General features: G+C 37.7%; 1 protein-coding gene across 2 annotated transcripts in view; it reads left to right on the top strand.

The window, feature by feature from the left end:
* Window positions 1–21884, top strand: part of nherf1b (NHERF family PDZ scaffold protein 1b) — a 33850-nt gene extending 11966 nt beyond the window's left edge. The window contains exons 2-7 of one of the 2 annotated variants that reach the window (XM_051886187.1): window positions 3488–3628; window positions 5516–5686; window positions 12281–12434; window positions 18133–18176; window positions 19629–19754; window positions 20159–21884. In XM_051886187.1, the coding sequence (XP_051742147.1) occupies window positions 3488–3628; window positions 5516–5686; window positions 12281–12434; window positions 18133–18176; window positions 19629–19754; window positions 20159–20305 (783 nt within the window). In that variant the 3' untranslated portion in view covers window positions 20306–21884. The remainder of the gene's footprint in view (window positions 1–3487; window positions 3629–5515; window positions 5687–12280; window positions 12435–18132; window positions 18177–19628; window positions 19755–20158) is intronic. The other variant, XM_051886188.1, reaches the window with a different exon arrangement.
* Window positions 21885–22099: the final 215 nt, after the last annotated feature.

Below are 22099 nucleotides of genomic sequence, written 5' to 3'. Positions count from 1 at the left end.
GTTCATTTACATGACAATGACATTTTGGGGGCCTAAAAATGCAAACTTTTAAAAACTGGTTTCAAACTTCAAGTTTTTGAAAACGATACTGTGTAAACTTAGTGTAAACTACAAAAATGCGAACTGTAAGTATGTAAGCAATTTATTTAAGTATGTAAGCAATGTATTTCACACTCATTGATGACATGATAGTGTAATTGGATGAATAAAAAACTTATCACCATGTAAACAGCCAGCTTCACACTAGCACTCCTTTGCTAAATGTTTGCCTAGTCAAAGCTGCATAGTATCGGGTACAGTCATTTGAATATGTAAAGCTATAATAAAGGCCGGTTTCAAGCTTTATGGTTCACCGTGTTTACTGTGTTGTGTAATGTTCCGTGCAAACCTTTATCAGGGAATCACCAGTCATCAAAAAATCCAGTTCAGCTGTTTATTTATTATATTTGTAATACATGCTACATTTTTAACACATTTAAAATAGCAGAGCAAGAGCTATACATTTTATTTCTTGTTTATTTCCACTCATCTGCATTTTTGTATTTTTGAGTTAATACACAACTACACTGTAATAAATGATTTTTTTGAAGTTTTAAATAAAAGTAAGATTATTGGAGGACACAATTTCAGTCTTTCTATGTCAAAATGTCATGTTTAATTCAATGTGTTACTTCTTTGTAATTATTGGTGAAATTTACTAGTAATTTCAGACTTAAAATTGTTTCTACACCAATTTATTTTTTCAGTGCAACAAGAAACACACTTCTGCTTTTCCTGTAACATCAAATCAGCTGACTCAGTTTTACAAAATATTATCTTGCTGTGTAATGGATTTTACAACCATGAGAACATATTCATGAATCTGCAGAAATGGCTTGTTTGGCTGCACAAAACCTGATCTGCTCTTTGTCTAATTTATTGTAATATATAAATGTTGTTTCATTTAGATACTATACAGTAGGTTAACTTGGCAGTCAGATTATCAATGCCCTCAGGACAGCTATTTGCTACGTAGGTATTATGATTGCATATATATATATATATATATATATAAGATATTCTGATCCATTTCTCCATAATTATATTTTTCCATTGTATATTTTCATTATATCTTGCTTGAACAGCCTGTTTCAGATCACAGCACAGCATGTCTGTTGAATTGAGGTCAGGACTCTGATTTGGACACTGTGATATACAGTATATGTAATTTTCTGTTTGGGCATGAACAGAGATTTACTACCATGTTTTGGATCTTTTTTTGGATTTTGACTGACCGTACCTCAGCTGTGTTTTCAAACATTTAGGCTTGTGACACAATTCATTAGTCCCCCAGTAACTGCAAGTATAAAGCAGCCCAAAATACATATTTACTCCGTCCATGTTTCAGAGTTTGTAAGATCTTCTGGCGTTGGCAGCAGCAGCGATTGTGTCGGGTTGGCAGGGCTGATCTTAGGTCAAGGCCGAGGTTGTGTACACAGGATGTTCTGTTGGAGCCAAACCTTAGTTCCTCCCATTTTCATTTCAATGGTTCCTCCTCATGAGATGGACAGGCTTTTGTGATTGCAGCAGATTCCTCAGATTCCATGCCCTCTCTGAGATTCCTCCACACCAGATGCACAACACATCCTCTGTTGCACTGCTGACGGGCCCGGTGTAGGCCGGCGTGAATCGGGCATAGAGCAGTGGAGAATGTAAAAAAAAAAGCAGTGGGATCAGTCATTTAATTTTGATTAGGGAACTGAACAATGAATTGAAATTCAATTCAATTCAGTTCACATTTATTTGCATAGCACTTTTCACGATACATATCGTTTCAAAGCAGCTTTACAGGAAATGCATGTCAACATTACAATTTAGAAATTGCAATATGGCTTAGTGACACTGTCAAATAGCTGTGACTTAAGCAATTAAATATATGTGCGACACTGCAGCCTGTGCTTTTTAGTGTCCTTGTTAGTGCGCATGCCTTCCACGCCAGAGATGCCTGTTCGAATCCCGCTCGGAGCGGGTCGAGTAGGACTGGTTACATTTGGTGCCATGACCCGGATAGGAGTGAGGTTTAGGGGGGTGAGTGTAATGGAGGCAGGCTAGTAAGAGCTGTGCTTGTAAACCTCACTACCCTGGCCTTAAGAGACACGCTAAAGACTGGGGTCTTTAGTGTCCTTTTTAGTGTGCCTGTCTCCCATGCCGGAGATGCCTGTTTGAGTCCCGCTTGGATTGGGTCAAGTAGGACCTGTTACATTTGGTGCCATGACCCCGATGGGAGTGAGGTGTAGGGGGATGAGTGTAGTAAAGAGCTACAACTAGTAAAGAGCTGTGCAGGTAAACCTCACTCCCCTGGTCTCAAGAAATGCGCTAGTGACTGACGTTAGAGGCTGTGGTCTTTAGAGTCCTTGTTTGAGGGCCCACCTCCCGTGCCAGAGACGGCGGTTCAAATCCCGCTCTGAGCAGGTTGAGTAGGACCAGTTACATTTGGTGCCGTGACCCGGATGGGAGTGAGGTTTAGGGGGGTGAGTGTAATGGAGGCAAGCTCGTAAGAGCTGTGCATGTAAACCTCACTCCCCTGGCCTTAAGAGGTGCGCTAGAGACTGGAGTCTTTAGCATCCTTTTTAGTGCCCCCGCCTCCCGTGCCGGAGACGCTGGTTCAAGTCCTGCTCTGAGCGGGTTGAGTAGGACCTGTTACTTTTGGTGCCATGACCCGGATGGGAGTGAGGTTTAGGGGGATGAGTGTAGTAAAGAGCTACAACTAGTAAAGAGCTGTGTAGGTAAACCTCACTCCCCTGGTCTCAAGAAGTGCACTAGTGACTGACGTTAGAGGCTGTGGTCTTTAGCGTCCTTGTTAGAGGGCCCACCTCCCATGCCGGAGACGCCAGTTCAAATCCCACTCTGAGCAGGTTGAGTAGGACCAGTTACACTCCTTCACAGTAAATGCTGCTCCACACAATCTCCATCGCTGCATGTGCTGTGAGTTTGGGTCTCTTTTAAAGTGCATTTGGGAAAGCAATGTGCACCAACCATTTCACCAGATTTGTATTGAGAGGCATTTATAATACTATTGCCGACAAAGAAGAAGCTTATGGTTTTCCCCCAAAATAAAAGCTTGATGATTTAATGTTTAAAAAAGAAGAAATTAAGACAGCCATAACTATTGGTACTGTAATTTCTCTGTTGTTCCATAAAATAAAATCAATATTATTATTATTATTATTACTAACAATACCTTAGAGAGCAGGATGGCCTATATAAAGCTGACAGACTATATGTGATATTACATAATTTGCAGAAAAACACATGTCCAATTGGTCAAGGTCCAGTTTTTTTTTTCCAGTATCATACAGGATATACATTATGTAACCAAATTTAGCAACATTTCACTGGTGTTTCAATGCATTTCATCCAAAATGACATAACCCACTGTGAAATGTCTGATTGGTTTAATCAAGTGGGCAGAATGATCAGATCCTGTTGTGTTGTAATTTATTTATAGATTGCAGAATTGAGACGAAATGACGAAAAAACAGCAGAACTATTCATCAGGGCAGGTTACACCCCTCACAGAATGATTCGTCTACATGATGTCCACCCATCCTCAGAGTGCAGCCTGACTGACGGCGCTGTGATGGAGCGTGTGAGTTGTGCCGTGGTTCAGGGCGGGTGGAGGCGGGTGGTGTTCCGCATTGTTTCTGACAGTGGAAAGCAGGTGTGGTCCACAGGAAGTCCAGCTCTTCCTGTGCTTAGGACGTACAGAGAGGAAATGCTGCCGTAGCACTGTGTGTAAGAGTGACAATGCTGGGAGGAGCAGAAGGCTCTGCGCTGGTGCTTTATGTGCTTAATTATAATTGTTAATCATGTTTTCACTGTTACTGTTGCTTATATTTGCAGTTAGCCATATGAACAATCCTCTGAAGTATTACACTTTTACACGTAAACAGCACTGTTTGTGCTAGAGATATGAAGAGTAATTTGCGTTTTCATTTGCGTCAAACTAAATATGGCGCCGACTCTGATTAAGGTGTGATGAACCCTAGTTGTTTTCACTTATGATTGAGGGTGTGATGACAAAATTGTGTTGAAATCTGTGTGTACAGTTCTCTTGGCTAAATACAATCAACAGCGCATTAAACACAAATAGTAGTTTGAATCACTGTCCAAAGAACTATAAAAAGACCCAACTAACTGAACGTAGCGGAAGGGTGTTATTTTCCTGGATGACAATGCAGTGAACCATGTGCCGTCTGAGAACAGTGAAGGGCGGCTCATAATCAGGTGACCTCACCCTGTGCACCGTCCACTTCCATCGCATTCAGGACAAAGGGAAAACATCTTTCAGGCTATTCTTCTGTCCAGAAGACAGGACTGTACAACAACCCTTGTGAAATTGAAGTGTGCTTTTAGTGTAATTGCAATTTTAAAAGTTTTTTTTTTATTTTTAAACTGTAGTTTTAGATAATATAATATTAATGAAATAAAAGGCCACTTAAGTGCATTTAAAAACAGTCCACATTCTTAACACACTTAAGCATACACTTCAGTGTCCACAATAATGACAAATTACAGTTTTACTGTAAAGTACATTTTAAATCATGTTTTAATGATCTTTTGTCGTGCTTTAAAGTGCACTTATTTTGATGCGTTGACTAACATACTAAAGACACCTGTAATGTACTTAATTATAATTTTAACCGTAGTGTTATTCAATATTACATTCAAAGTTAATATATTTTAATTGTACTGAATTGCACAAGACAATAGAAGTGACTATGAAATTTTATATAAAGATGTACTTAAGTTCTACTTACAGTAATTAGTTCAAATAAACTAATTTCCTTTAATATTAATTAGTATTAAATGTTTTAAAACTATAATACATTTTATTTTTATTGTAAGTAACATGCAGTTAAGTGTCGGAAAACATTATCATTCGGTTTCTACTTATTCTACTTATTATTAAGGTGTATTCTTTCAAAAGATATATTTCCGTAATAAGTACACCTCTTTTAAAAGTACACTTAAGTGTATTTCTATCTCACAAGGGGAAGGTTCTCAACCGTCGCATAAATATTAGGTATTAAGTGCTTATATTTGTGCCTTATGCAATATAATTGCGGTCATTTAGATTTGTTCAAGGCAGTTGCATAAACACAGCCTCTATGTTCCAACTCTGTGTGGAAGAACTAGTCTGACCAACTAGCAGTTAGTCAAGGGATAATCAGTCATACTTTTTGGATTTAAATTAGATCAGTGTTTTTTTTTTTTATTATTATTTATGACCAATCTTAAAAAAAAAATGAGATCACTTAACTTGTAAGACTAGTCTGAGCAGATTTTGCTGCAGGCTTTAATGAGGCCTTCTTGGTTTCTTAAGTATGTCTGCTTTTTAAGATACTATATAAAACTATATTCTATAAGATGAAGGGCACAGACATTCTGACGCCGAAGTTCCTGCATTCCAGTGGCACCCGCTTGTGTTTCATTGTGCTGATGTTGTGTTTGTTGTGTTGTGTATGTCCTGCAGGACTTGAAGCCTGAGCTCAGACCACGACTCTGTGTCATCAAGAAAGGCCCCAATGGCTTTGGCTTTAACCTGCACAGCGAGAAGTCCAGACCCGGCCAGTACATCAGAGCTGTAGATGACGACTCACCGGCACAGAGGTCCGGCCTGAAGCCCAAAGACCGGATAATACAGGTACAAGACACACTAAGACATGTTGCAAACACTATGAACTGTCTCACTTTATATATAGACACCCTTGTGAAAAAGAAGTACACTTTAGCATACACTCTAAAAAATGCTGGGTTGTTTCGGTCAAATATGGACAAACCTAGGGTACATTATAATTGAGTGTGAACTGAATATAATATTTCTGTGCGCTTAATTGCATGTTTTTTTAATTGTACTTCTAATTTAAAAATATTGCACTTGCTAAAAGTGTACTTAAGTGTGTTCAGAAACAGAAGTCATAAAAGTGTCTCTCTTTAAGTGCACTTAAGTGACCTTTTATTTCATTAATATTTTATTATCTACAAGTACAGCTTTTTAAAAATATACTTTTAAGATTAAAGTCCACATCAAGTGCACATTCAATATAATTAAGTGCACTTCTTTTACAAAAGGTTACACAGTATATATTATACACTAAACACATTTAAAATACATTAACAAATTTTGGACAACACACTTCAGTGTGAATTAAAATCAGTTATTTTACATGTGCTTTAGCATATTAGTCCATACATCAAAATAAAAGCACTACAATAAAATAATGATTTAAAATTTACATGTAAGTAGACATTATTACAAAGTGCATTTCTTAAGTGCGTTAAGAAACATAGTCATGAAAGTGTGCTCTGTTTAAGTCCACTTAAGTGGCCTTTAATTTTAGTAATATTATTTTATCTGCAAATACATATAATATATGTAATTAAATATAATAAATATAATTTTAAAGTGTACTTTTAAGATTTGAAGTGCACTAAAAGTACACATTCAATACAATTAAGCTCACTTCTTTTTCACAAGGGTATGGTTTTAAGAAACACCAGATCTTTGAACTATTTTGGTAACAACGGAACTTGCAACTATAGTTGGCTAACACACCCCAGAGCAGTTTTACTAAATGTATTTGGTGAGAAAGTCTTTGGTGTTAGAATAAAACATGATAGATTTATACTTTTCCATGCATAGTGTTATTATGACTTGGAAACACTGTTCCTGGAAGGGAAATTTGTACATTGTGCCACTTTTTTCCCCCCATTTATCCTGTTTGAGAACAGAGAAACAGAGACTCATGGGACAGAAGTGGAACATGGGCAAGAGCCCTAGAATCAAGCACATCACCCTCATGAACATTAGAGAGTCAAACAAGAAGCAATAACATACTCTACTATTGAAAATTGAGACTCTGCTTATGTTCTTGTACGTGTACTGTGTAGGATACAACATACCAGTCAAAAGTCTGGACACACTTGGCTGAATTCATGTGAATTTATGTCAGAACTCCAGACTGTGTCTAAATACAAAAAAATGTGAAGTATTTCTGCACTGATGCTACTTCAGGATTGGCCAACTCTTTTTGATTACGCACTGCCATAAAAACACTTGTCACAGCGTAATGAACAGCGCTGACACAGATTTCTGGCTCAGTCTGTCAGAAAAATATCTAGTTTGGTCATGAAACTCTAGATGGCACAGGCTGATTGGTTCTTTACATGCAGTCTGCAAGAAATCACATCATTAACACATGGCACAAGCTGATTGGCCTCTGCTGATTCAGCAGCCAATGAGATTGCTAGCTCAACATTCAAATAGTTTACTGTTTGCTGTAGGCTAGTCCTGCAGTGCTATCAGAGTTCCTCTGAACCCCTCCACCTCCCCAGCTCCACCTGCCTAGATCTGCTACGGGATTTATGTATGTCTGTTTATGAAGCAGCAGTATATTTTTCATGCTCACAGCAGCGTGTCTGTATATTTATTGGCAGTAACAAGTCCATACATGCTCTGCAGAAGCAGCAGCAGCAGCAGATCTAGTCCACCAAGACCAAATGCATTAACAGAGTTGTCATGATTGAACTGCCTTTAAAGATATATACTGTAATTGAAACCTACTGATGCATATAGACAACATGTAATAATATAAACACGCAAATGTGTATTTTGGATGTCTGAAAGGAGAAAATGAAATCAAAAATTGCCCAAATTTCAAAACTAAAGAGTGTGTGAAAGAAAAAACACTATAGTGTCTTACCTTAAATTAATAAAAATGTCACCCAAACATTCAGAGCATGAGGGCATAAAATATCCCTGAGTTTTTATATTTATAACACATGATATAGTTAAGCAGTATCGCATGATTGGAAATGTAATATTGATTTTATTTATTTTTTATATAACAGAAATTAATATTAAGAAAGTTACATTTTAGTCACAATATTGTCACTTTTGTCTGTTCTTGCTCAGTTTCGCCAATGAAAATGGCTCCAAACAAACCCAACTGTTGTATGCCTTCGAGCAATACACAATGGTGTTTCGATCCTGACTGTATTCAAATGCTTATACATAATAATCCTGTAGACAATGTGCATAATACTAAAAATAAAGAATGAGTAGGTGTATGTTTCTGTAGGTTTTTCTCTGTCCGGTTCTGTAATTCTTGAGTTTGGCCGCTCCATCCGGAGCGAGTGCCACAGAAAGGCCACCGGTGAATGAGCGAAGGGAGGGAAGGAAGCAGAGGGAGGAGAGGGATGGAGGGGTCTTTGTTGTCCCAGAGGGGCCTCCATGCCTCCAGGCCTCCTCCTGCGAGCTGGGCTCTTTGTGTTGGACAGGCAGCTATTGTTCCTGCTGAGCGCACATTGTCTGTTTCCTCTCAGGGACTGAGCTCCACTAACAGACACACCCTCATTCCACATATAGACGAACGGGTGTACAGATCTGTTCCCTGAGCGCCTCGCATCACACCTAAACCCATTAAAACATGCCAGCGCTGGCCTTTATTTATCAAAATTGATCATTTTGATATTGTTTTCGTTGTTGCACACAAACACAAAATGAGAAATTCTGTCCATAAACCACACTCTTAGGAAAAAAGGTTCTATATGGAACCTTTAAGGGTTTTGTCAGGCATTTCATATATAGAACATTTTCTATGTATGGGATCATTTTATGGATTTAGTATAAATTATAATATTGACAGCTAGCGGTTGATATGGGTACTGCAGTCCAAATTCAAAATATTGAAGAGAATTGTTTCCGCCCCCTCCTTCTCAGACTCACACCGGTTGCCAGATTGAGGACATGCAACAGTAACAAGCACAATAGGGTACCTCAGAGATGACGTGTTTTTGATTGCAAAACCTGGAAGCGAGTTAGAATTTTAGGACTTCCGGTTCCATCGCCCTAAAGTCTATGGGTTTTTTGAATGGGTTTTTGCTAAATCGACTGAAATAAGGTCTGTGGTTAACAAAGCCTCTAAATATTTTCACGTTTTGATCTATGACATAAAACACACCAGTTATAACTGGCTTGTGATTTTTTAAACCTTTATTGTGTCTTAAAAACGGCGGTTGCTAACAAGTTACTAAAAGGGACTACTTCCTTTGGCGGAGACTTTAGACATCATCATGACAAACAGGACATCTGGACAGCATTTCTCATGAAAAAGTGGATAAGTATTCATACACAGCGCAGATCAAAATCAGAGTTGGTTTTTAAATAAAGTTTGAGGAGGCTTGACGTTGATCCGCGACCATGGTGTGCTGTAGTCCGTTTATAGCCTACTGTTAGCTTTTTATATCTGACGACTTTATTTAGGCTTCAAAATGTATAAATGTTGTGTTAACTTGTAAAGATTATCTTGATAGACAAAACGTGTAAGTGTAATAACTGTTTGTTAAACACAGAGCTTATTTTTTGCGATTTTCCAAAAGTCTATGGGAAAAATGCATAGGCTTTCGATCGAGGGAACCCGTGCGCCGCTAACTTCCGGGTTGACCTACAAAAACACGTCATCTCTGAGGTACTCTATTGACAATGGAAAGTGACGAGCCTTACACTGTAAGTTTATGAGTTGATTTATCCGCATTTTAATACAACTCTGGACATAGAGCTCTTTAGATGGATGTTGAGGCATTTTAGGTTGGATAGAATCTGTGATCTATGACCTAGTTTGTTTGCTGGCTTCCAGGGCTGCAATACGTTGTGTTTTCCACCAACTGGCAACCCAGGGTGTTGAAATACTTTTGGGTAAACTGGCAGTGGGCGGGATTAAACAGACTAAAACAAAAACAGACATTCCGACACGGAATGCAGATTTCAAAGTAGAATAACTGTTGTAGAATGTTTTCAGAGAAACAAGTATGTGAACTTAGAATGTTTCCTAAATCTCTGCAAACATAAGGAATTTTTTGTGCTTTAGAACAGTCAAAAAAAAAAAAAAAAAATTACACACAGCACCTTTAATTTCATTTCAATTTTAAGCAAATTTTATTAATTAAACAGCTTATAAATAATAAAGGGAGTTTTGACAGTGATGCCATAGAGAAACCATTTTTGGGTCCCCAAAACAAGAACTTTGATTTCATAGTGTGAAGAACATTTTAATAATCTGAAGAATAATAAAACATTTTGTGCAATGAAAAGGTTCTTTATGAAACATTCAATGCCAAGAAAGAACCTTTATTTTTAAGAGTGTAGAAGCTTTTTGGCATAAAGGGTTCTTTAAATTTGAGCGAAGAACCCTAGGGTTCTATATAAAACCCAGTTTAACTTTTCTAAGAGTGAAATGTCCTATTAAAGTGAGCTCCTGTATATTTCAAGTCTGTCTTGTCCTTCTTGAAGTTTGGCAGTATGACTCACCTTCTACTTTCCTTGTGTTTCAAAGAGGAAAAAAAGTGAGGTCAGAAAAACCGAACGATGAGTAAAGAATGACAGAATTTCTATTTTTGTGTGCACTTTTCCTTTAAATGCCACCTAAAGTTGATTTCTCACTCTTATTCATTTATTTATGAATAATAAATCAATGTTTATGAATATTTTATATTGTTAAATATTAAACAATAAATATTTCAAGTCACGATTTTCTTCCAAAATCATGCCTCAGTGGAATCCTGTCAGATTTGCCCTTGACATTCCTCCACATTCAGTTCACACAAACGCCTCTTGTGGTTTTTTTGGCAAACGTGTAATGCCTGAATGTTTGTGAATTAAAGACACAGGATATCCTTCCCTGGGACAGCAGGAAAGGAGACTGATAATATTGAAAAATGAATCCTGCTTTGATAAACACTTTCTTTGTTGGAACAATGAAGATGTGAATAATGCATCTAAAAATAGATTTCAGGGTGACGCCAAGAAGTAAGTGTTGTCTTATTTTGAGCAGCAGTTATCCCGGCTGATCATCAGTTCATTAAAATAATGAAAACTCTATTGTAGAGTAGACTATTTTCAGAGTTGCATACTACCATACTACTCCTATTTCTGTAGTAAGACAAAAGCACATGTAACAGAGGCCAGCTAGTGGTAGAGGTTGCAGCCTTTAGCCTCCTTGTTAGAGCGTCCGACTCCCATGCCAGAGACCCAGGTTCGAGGCTTGGGTTAAACCTAGTCTCACATAGTGAGACCTTCAGACTGACGGCAGAAGGTCTGGACTCTATCACAGCATTCATTGGCCAAGGACCACCCAAGAGGACATTTGATTGACATGTAATGCAACCAATCACAGTTCGCTTTGTTCTGTGTCATGTTTAGAGGTGTAAAAATGTAAAGTCGATGTCTCCACAATAACAGACCGGTGTGCATCTAATAAATGATTCATTCAAGAACGTTGTGCAAGTTTACTGCAACAATGGAGCCGCGAACTTCACATACGTTTGAAAATCCAGCGTTAAGTTGATCCTGGTAAGCGTTCGTTGTCTCAGTTCAAAACATGATGGCATTCTTCTTCCATGAGGGGGTTTGGCGTCACGGCATTTGTTTCCAGACAGACCGTTAAAGAACGTGACACCCACGTCTCCCGAACATCCTGTAGAATTCAACCAACCAGATGACGACTTCTAAACTTCTGAAGTGTTTCCTGTTAAGTGTGCCATATGCATCAGACTTTCAGCCAACGGCGTGGGCCAAGGGCGTGACTACGAAACACAACAAAATCAAAAATCACAGCCAATCAGAAGAACATGTGGGCGGAGTCTCTCTGCAAGCGCACTGTACTCTCAACGAAATGGATGAATACATAAATATTACACCATTTTAGCATTATTAAAAATACACACTGAGTGACTGAAACAATCTTTGTCATAGAATACACTTATTTGTTCACAGTTTTAACATTCTTAATTTCAAGATCTGCTATGAATTATCCATCGTCGCTTTCAGTAATGCTGTAAAGGTCATGCAAAATGATCTTTTAACATTACATAACAGGGCAGTCGTGGCCTAATGGATAGAGAGTCGGACTTGTAACCCAAAAGGTCATGGGTTCGAGTCTCAGGTCCGGTATGGATTGTCGGTGAGGGGAGTGCCCACTGCTCCGGGTGTGTGTTCACTGCTGTGTGTGTGCACTTGGATGGGTTAAATGCAGAGCACAAATTCTGAGTATGGATCACCATACACCATGCATTTTATCATGTGTCTGGTTAGGACACGGTGTTATGGGTTTGGAACGACATGAGGGTGAATTATGATGGCAGGATTTACATTTTTGGGTGAACTATCCCTTTAAGTGCGAGTCAGTGACTCGTGCATGCTTCTGTGAATGTCTTCTGATGTGTCACTGTTTGTTCTCAGGTGAACGGGCTTTCAGTGGAAGGGAAGCAGCATGCAGAGGTGGTGGCTGCTATTAAAGCCGGGGGTGATGACACAACACTCTTGGTCGTAGATCCAGAAACAGATGCTTTCTTCAAGAAGTGTCGAGTGATGCCCAATGCAGAACACCTCACAGGTACAAGCACAAAACATAAAGTATATAACTGTCTGTTTGTTTTGTGGAAGAAGTTTTCAACAGGTTTCCAGCAGCTGTCCCTCTCCTTGCTACCTCTAGGTGGCGTCTGACACACAGAGTCATTGTCTGGCAGGGGTTGCTCAGGCAAGCGTGTCTCTCTCGCTGCACTGGTTTTGGGTTTCCTATTAAGCAATTTAGTTTGTCCGTATCATTTTGTTACCCGTGCCAACAATCTTCAACAGTGCCAACTGCAGCCATGGAAACCGTGTGTGTGTGTGTGTTTGTGTTTGACACAACTAGATTAGTCATGAGTGAGTGGAGATACAATGTTTACTCATTTTATTTACCGAGCAAGCTTTTGGCGTCAGCACTAGTGGAAACTTTCCTTAGCTGCTATCTCTGCTATCATGTTTTATCAGTTCCTCAGACTCCATCTGTTTGAGTGAAAATGACAGGCTTGATCAGATGAATGCTTTTAGACGTCTCAGGTGTTGCTGTACTCAGTAAGGCTCATTTGATTCATCCCATCGAAGAGAGCCAAGCGGGATCAGAGCTTGTGGAGATTGAATTTCTCACAATGAGCTTTTTATGAACAAACTTTAATTTCAGCAAACCATTTCATTGGGTCTCATGGTAACACACAACTTAATGTAACACTACTTTTGTAAAATGGAAATATGATTAAAAACTAATGTTGAGCTTAGAACTAAAGAACTATTTACCAATTCATTAATACCTGACAATGATGCCTGTGTCTTTGTTCATACAGTCATAAACTCCTAATTCAGCAATACTGTGGCAGTACCATAGTACAGTCAGTGATGGTATGTACCATGATATTTACATGGTACTCTGGTTCATGTCCAAAACACCATGGTACTTTCTGGTACTTTGTTTTATGTGACATGCATAATGTGAAGTCTGAAGAGTGTATGTGAGTTTATCTTTGACAACACAGTAATAAAAACTGGTGGTTATGATCTAGAGCGCCCCCTACAGTATTCGGTCCCCCTACAACCACGTGAAACCAGGTACCCATGTAACCAGCTCATCAAGAGATTCTCACAGCCAAGCCCAGTGACGTCACCCTGAGAATCATCTTATTGAAGCTAAGTATTAGTGACGTTATAGTTGAGTAAAGTAGACATGCCTAAAAACTGTAATTAGGTACAATAACAAAGTATTCAGAGGTGAATTTAGGGAGAGGCTGTTGGGAATTGGGATCAGTCTCGTATCACAATGCCACAGGGTTCAAACACTCAACAGGTGCTGGATTCCTTACAGTCGTTGTCCAGGTTATTGAGCAGTGCTGCTGTGAGCCTCTGGCAGGAACCTGTGTCGGATAAATACGACCCCTAGGAGAAGCTGCTGGTGATGCTGATTGAAACCCTGTTATAGCTAACCAGCCCAATACAGCCATTAATAACAGAACTTCAGTGCTGATTATATACTGACATATATTTTTAGTTTGTAAATATTACGTTGACTATACCTTGTTACCTTTCTGTTATATTGCTTAAAATGAAAAGTTGATTTTTGATGTACCGTTCAAATGTATAGAGTCAGTACGATTTTTAAATGTTTTTTTAAAGGGGGGGTATCACAGTTTCTGCCAATCTCATGTTAATCTTGAGTACCTATAGAGTAGTAGTGCATCCTTCATATCTCAGAAAAGTCTTTAGTTTTATCATATTTATAAAAGATACATACGCTGTACCAAGTCTTTCCGAAAACAGCCGAGCTCCTGGAGGCGTGCCGTGTGAGCGGAGCTAAAAAGTGACGAGCATGCGCAGCGTTTGTGTAGCGATCGTCTTGCAAGCTATCAATGATCAGCTAAACAAATGTATTTAAACACACACAATACACCATCGCATTATCCATGGATAACTTTTGAATCACTATAATGAATATAGCGTATTGAGGAATTCAATTTAGTGAAGTCCTGTGACCTGTGCAGCGCTGCCGACGACTTCCGTAAAGCCAAACGCGCATTGATGGCTGTGCTCTTGCTCTTTCGCTCTGGTCGACGTGTGCGCGCACTCTTCCGGCAGAAGTGCCCGTACAAGGACTTCTGACCTATATGATGTCACACAGCCCCATACTTGAAAAAAAGACTGCAAAGTTTATGAGGATTTGGAAGAGTAATTTTGGCCCATGAACGTTTGTAGTGAACGTTTATAGTAGTGTAGTGAACGTCTGTGAAACCAGGCCCTAGCGTATAAATATACTTATACAAAACTGAATCATGGATACAAACTGGATGTCAAGTAACATGACAACAATTTAGCATACAACTGTTTTTTGTAGAATAATCCCTATTGTTTCTATTACTACTTTTACAAAACCGTAAGCAGTATATAGTTTATACTCTGCAGTATTTAGTAAGTAGTAAACTACACTTTTAAAAATAAAGTTTATTGGCATTTATAGTTCCATGAAGAACCTTTAACATCCATGTAATCTTTCTATTCCAACAAAGATTCTTTAAAGTGGAAAAAGGTTAATCGGATTATTAAAATACTATGTGTTTTTTAAGAATTGTTCACTGAAAAATTCTTTGTGGAGCTCAAAATGGTTCTTCTATTGCATCATTTTTAAGATTGTAGGATTCTATTTTCTACTCAGTTGTACATTCAGCTGTTTTCTCTTCTCTTTCACACACAGTCACACTGCTCTGTCTAAACACACACACTCTGTCTTTCTCTGCTGCCTGTCACCCAAATTTGGAAGCAGCATTTGTGTGGTTTCCAAGGTGCTGGTCTGGAGTGGCTCTCAGTTTGCCGTATTGGGACTGAAGAGCATTTGAAGTGTCCAAACAGCCAGTGATGTGTGTGTTTTGTGCCGATCAGGGGCCAGATGGATCTGTGTTATCGTTTCTTCCCTGAAGTTTTCTGCCACTCAAATAGTCTTCAGATGACTGTAGAAAGATAGAAATTCAGAGACAAGAAGACGGTAAGGGTGGTGGGATTATTTTCCAATTCTGTTATCTGCCTTACTACTTTACACTTCTTCCTATGAACTCTTCGGAAAGACCGGCTGGTGGTAGGAACATCTTTTTGCTGAAACCAAAACATATTTAATATTACCTAAGTACGAAGTAATGTATATTTTTTTTCATAATCCAGTCACTTGATTACTTTACAAATGGAAGTTACTCATTATAATCACAATGCATTTTTGACTGCACATCAATTAAATTCTGTTAATCTAGCAAATTGTGATGTTTCTTTGTAACCACAAACAATTTACAGTTACACTGTGTGTCCTCCAGTCACAAGTAGAGTGTTGTGACCGTTCAAAACTAAATACTCGCTGACTATAATTTTGACTTTTCCTTCAGCGTATAAACAAACGGCTAACATGTATACAGTAAAAGACTTACAGTTGTGGCCTGTAAGTCAGGCAAGTGTGCAGCACCACAAATAAATGTTTCAAACTCGCAACTGTCACACTGTTTGGAAAGTACACTGTAATAAATGTATTTTTACAGAGAAAATGCAGTATTATTTAACAATAATTTCTCATTTTTATCAGAAGTGTGAAATTCCATAAAAATGTATACATTCACACCAAATTTACATTTTTTTCCAGTTAACTAATTTCTAGTAATGATTTTCATGTGCAAAAATGTAACCTGAGACGTCCATTAAAAAAATCTGTAATTTTTTTTTCAGAGTTGTGTAAATAAATGCATTTTTTACAGAGAAAATGCAGTAAAATTTAATAACAATTTCACTTTTTTTATATAAAACTGCTAAGTTCCCCTAAGAATTCAGATATTCAGACTACTGAAACAGGCCTTCTTCCTTAAATAAAGGTAAATGTACCTGAGATGTGTATAAATATACATAAATAGAAGTGATGATTGAACATTAGTGAAGATACCTGATGATAACAAGCAGAATCACTAAAGGAAAGAGGAACAACAAGACCAAACAAGAACAAAAACTGACTTCCAGGCACAGCCTTAGATGAAATCAACTGAAGATAAAAGAAGACATTAAATCTCTCAAGATCTCAGCAGAGAATGATTAAACTACTCCACAAACAGCAGTAACAGCTTCACTTATTACTAACTAGTTTGACTTTATTTCTGTCATACATCTACATAAGTTCTTATTGAGAATTAACAGAGGTTTAGTTGTTGACATTTTATTGAAAATAATAGTTTTGGAGTCGCCATTATGGTGATCAGTGTTTGCTTTAGTTGGACTCTTCACTTTTTAACAATAGTTTTCAGCAAGAGAAAATGTGATCAGATTATGTTGGCTGATTCACTGGCCTCATCCAGAGTCATCTGTGTTTCATGTCTGTTTGGGTGGGTTTTGCACGTTTAGTTCTGTTTCCCGTATTTCAGTTACCATCTGTTGTTATTAGAGTTTGGTTATCAGTTGCACCTGTCGTTAATTCTGTTGATTGGTTTGGTCTTGTATTTAAGCTCTGTGTTGCTTTTGGTTTTTTTTGTCTGTTTGTCTGATATTACATTTACCCCCTGTTTCATAGACAGAGCTTAAGCTAGTCCTAGACTAAAATACATGTTTGAGCTGTTTTAACTGAAAGTAACTTGCACTGTCATATCTTTAAATATAGTTTATTCACTACAGTTTAAAAAAATGGTAAGAAAATATTACAAGATCTAAGAAGTTAAACAGTGTCAGATAAAATGAATCTTAATTATGTCAGATAACACTTAAGCAAAACATGGTCAGGTCAAAGTGTCTGAATAATTTTTGGTTCCAAAGTTTTATCAATTTTACTGGTAGTCCACTGTATGAAGAATTTTTGGGTTTAATATTTCACAGTTTAGTTTATTTTGCTATCCTCACTTACATAAATGAACTATAGTGTCCTGCACCCACTAGTAAAAATATAGCAAAAATATCAAAAATGTCTGAATAATTTTTGGTTTGACTGTATGTCAGTGCCATTGTTTTGTCTCAATATGCACACCAGTAATGTTTTTTTTTTTTTTTGTTTTTTTCTAGAGAATGTTTATAAAAGATACTTAAATGCCCTAATTGAACTAAGGCCTAATCCTGGCTTAGGCTAAGCCCTGTCTGTGAAACCGGGCCTTAAATTTAATTCTGAAGTTCAGCTGCTTTTAATATAAATTTAAACTATAATACATTTTCATTTAATTGCAATTAAAATGCAGTTAAGTGCCCAAAAACATTACATTCAGTTCACACTTAAGTATATTATACTAGGGTATGTTTTTTTTTTGTAATAAGTACTCTTTTAAAAGTATGCTACAGTGTACTTCTTTTTCACAAGCAAAGTCTCTGCTGATCTTCACATACATCCTTCATCTCTCATGTCAAGTTCATTTATTAAAGTGTAATCCACTAAGGCTTCTAGATTTTGTTCCCTGTGGATTTGTGGGGGTCGACAGGTATTCAGGTATCACGGATCTCACCACGGTGATTATCGGCATCTGAATAATAAATGGAGCACATATCTGTGCTACAGTATGTAACAGAGTCGACATCTGCTCACTGCAACCTGAGAAGGAGTGAATGTCATACTAGCTATTCTCATGGTGTTTGGAAGTGTCTTGTTTAATCTTTGCTTCATCGTTGTCGCTGATGAAGAGCATTAGTGTCACTGTTGGAGAAAGTGTCCCATCTGACGGATGCAGATGTACTAGGTGCAGTTGTTTGATCTGTGGCTGACCTGTGCTGCTTCTCTCTGCCCACAGGGCCGTTGCCTGAACCTGTGGTCAACGGAGACATGGAGGACAAGGTAAGACAACTGCACAAATGACAGAATACTAGCAGGCCATATTAAGACCATAATTCACCCAAAAAAGAGTATTCTTCAAAGTGTACTTTCAGAAACTAAAATGTGAGCTTGAAGTATATAGCTCGTAAACTAACAGTATACCTGAAGTTTACTTTTATTATAGTTCGCAGTATAGTTGCTATACAGAAGAAAATCATATTGTTGTAATCTAGTTGTATACTCAAATAAGATATTTTGAAGAATGTTGGTATTGTAACCAAACCATTTTGGTTATCATTGACTTCCATTGTATGGCCAAAAAAAAAAAACATAAAAAATACATATTGGTCACACTTCAGTTTATAGGGATCAATTCTCACTATTAACTAACTATTAACTATGACTTTTCCCTTAATAAACTTCTAATTACTGCTTATTAATAGTAAGTAGCTATTGGGTAGGGTTAAGGGATGTACAATATGGTCATGCATTAATATGTGCTTTATAAATACTAATAAACAGCCAATATCCTAGTAATATGCATGCTAATAAGCAACTAGTTAATAGTGAGAACTGGACCCTAAACTAAAGTGTTACCTATATATTTAATGAATTTCAACATTGTCCAAATTTTCGCAATAAAAGTTCAGTGATGACATTGTCATTCAAATATCACTGTCTCTGTTTTTTTAACAAGTCGCACCTTGCCTAAAGTCGTTTCTTTTCCACCAGGACTCCATGTGGTGACATATATGTCTAATATTTCCCACATTATGCCACCACAATGAAGCATAAGGAACATAACCGTGATATATCTGTACATTTTTGTGACAGGAGCACTTTGACTATGAGACAGAGACTTTTATATGTCGCCGCTAGTGACACAAAGACCTGTGCTGTTTGACACTAATATGCAAGACACACTGTCATACAGGCTAAAAATATATTTATTTATTTCAATAAAAATAAGGCAGCATTATGAAGCAAAAATACAAATTGTATTTTCAATACAACACTTATTTATGGCTACCTTCTGAATTCACCTAACATTTTTGTGCTCATCCTGCTGGAGTTGACATGAACGGATCAGGTCTTCTCGGGTCATTGCTTGATTTTGTAAGTTTAGAGGCTGTGTTTCCAGAAGAGAGAGACACTGGGGACGTGGTGGGAAAGTAAGAAGGATACAGCGATCCTTCAGCTTCTGGCTAATGGCTGATGTGTTAGATGTAGCTGGCAGGAAGAAATAAGGGGGCGCTGTCACCTGTCAGAGAAGGAGTATTGATGCCTGGCTAATGCTGCCCACTCGTACAGTTAATGAAGCTCAGACTCCAGCAGCAGCCTGAGGCCCACACACTGCAGCTGTTGCACAGTTCAACACAGGCTCAAGTCTGACCCCTAGTGCACAAACCACAGCACTGAGCCTCAGTGATGATCTATCACAGGACATTTGACTCAAATCTGCCTTCTGTTTAGGTAAATGGAAACGTGGCCAAAGAGATGGGGCTGAAGGACTCAAAGTTATCAGTCAGTCCGTCCCCTTCTAACGCATCCTCCAACGCCTCCCTCATGACTCCGCCCACTGGGACTCCGCCCCCTGAGGTAAGACAGCATACTAACATACTCTTTAAGTGCTTTTATTTTGGTAATATTATATTATCTGAACGTACAGTTTTTTAAAAATATATACTTTTATTTTTTGAAATGCACATTCAATACAATTAATTACATTTTTTTCACAAGGGACTGTGTGACATTTATGCATACTGTTTCGCATACTATGTTTTAAAAAATAGTCAGCAGTATACAGTATAAACTGTGTACAGTGTGGTAAGTAGCTGGTGTACCATTTCAAAGAGCATAACAAACTGTCTAAAACTACACTAATGAAATTTTACAAAAACATTTTCCATTAGAAAGTAATTTCACATGCTTGTAATAGATCCTGAAGGTGACCATTTTAGGCAATTTCATAACTTTATGTTTGTTTCTCTTCCTCTCTGCAGGCTATGGAGCCGTCCATCATAGATGCCATCCCAGAGCTCAATCTGTCCTTACAGCAGGTGAAAGAGCGCGCTCACCAGAAACGCTCCAATAAGAGAGCTCCGGCCATGGACTGGAACAAGAAAAATGAACTCTTCAGTAACCTATAGACCTCCTCCAGCCGTCTCTATGTCCATCCGTCCGTCCATCCATCCATCCATCCATCCATCCATCCATCCATCCATCAGCTCTGTTTAAGACTTGATGAAACAGAGCAGATCTTATAATGAGGTTATCATTAAAGTAGGCTCAATATGATGTGTGTACAGTATGTGTGTGTATATTTATAAATACACACAGAGATTTATATGTATTCAGAATTATGTATTTGAATTACTAACAGATTATATTAGTACGTCAGCTATGGGCAAATGGAATGTAACATTCTACAACTGTGATGTATTACAATCACTGGCTGTGTTCAGAATGGAGTACTTATTGTAATATTACTGCTTACTGAATACTGTGCATTACACATTGTATACTGCTCACTGTTTAAGTGATATAGTAAAACAGTAGTAGTAGTGTTATGATGTTATGCATACAGTGGTATTCTATACTGTTGTCACAGGACCACTACATTGCATGTTTAATTTAATGAGCAGCATCTAGTTATCATTTTGAAAATAAAGTTACTTTTTTATTAATTCAATTTTGTGTTATGTTAGTATGCGATATTATGTTAGTATGCTATTCTGAACAGAGCCTAATTCAGTATGTTTGACATTGAGCAGGTGTGTATGTGTGTGTGTGTGTGTGTGCGTACATGGGTATGACATAGGTATTACAAGGTATTACACTTATGAGGACATTACCCCATGTCCCCATTTTTCAAAAGGCTTATAAATCATACAGAATGAGTTTTTTTGAGAAAGTAAAAATGTGCACAGTTTCCTGTGATGGGTTTAGGGGTATAGTTGGTGTAGGGCGATAGAAAATACGGTTTGTACAGTATAAAAACCATTACGCCTATGGAATGTCCCCACAATTCACAAAAACAAACGTGTGTGTGTGTGTCCTTGTTCAATAGGGTTCTATATAGAACCCTAGGGTTCTTGAATCAATTTATAGAACCCTTTATGCCAAAAGGTTCTATATATGAAGTGCCTGACAGAACCCTGAAAGGTTCTATATAAAACCGTTGTTTCTTCGATGTAAAAGCGTCTGAGTTCTAATCAAACAATGTAGTTTGATTTATGAATGATTTCTTGAGCCACCCTATGTCTCATTTCTCTACCAATTCTGTTGAGAATTATTTCATTGTTTTATAAGGAACAAATGAAGACTAGATAGAAGTGCTGACGATCACTGTAACCACAGGAATCTCATCATTACTATTGTAAACAGATACAGTGGTGTCCAAAAGTCTGAGATATCTATGATAAGCAATGAAGAATTTTGTATTAAATACAACATTAAACAGAAAATGATTTCACTAGTGGCCTGAGACATTTGGAGCCCTCCAAATGAAAATTAGTGTATAATGGCCTTGTTCCAATCAGTGAGGTATTTTGAGACTCCTGCTATTTGATTTTTTTTCCTATGTTGGGTTGACATGCCCTTACATAATACTGCACTTCTGATCACTGCATTGTCATGTTATTTCATATTTGTAAATGTTATATCTTTATTATGTAACAATACATTTATAGAGCACGCTCACTTTGTTCATAAAATTTTTATAGTGGACCAATTATTTCTGCAGTGTTTTATGCATGTGCGGCACAATGCTACAAAAGACAATAGCACCCATTATAATTCGTGATATGGTCTAAACTGGATGTGGCATGACACAAATTTGTCCTTCGTGTCAGAAGTAGAGCGAGTGATTGGAGTACGTCAGAAGTAGAACAGGGCATCAATTTTAAGAAATTTTGAGTTGGTAGCTATGTCTGACCTAAAGG

The sequence above is a fragment of the Ctenopharyngodon idella genome, chromosome 3 (genome assembly GCF_019924925.1).
Source record: "Ctenopharyngodon idella isolate HZGC_01 chromosome 3, HZGC01, whole genome shotgun sequence".
Lineage (NCBI taxonomy): Eukaryota > Metazoa > Chordata > Actinopteri > Cypriniformes > Xenocyprididae > Ctenopharyngodon > Ctenopharyngodon idella.
This window is presented reverse-complemented; position numbering and strand designations above follow the sequence as displayed.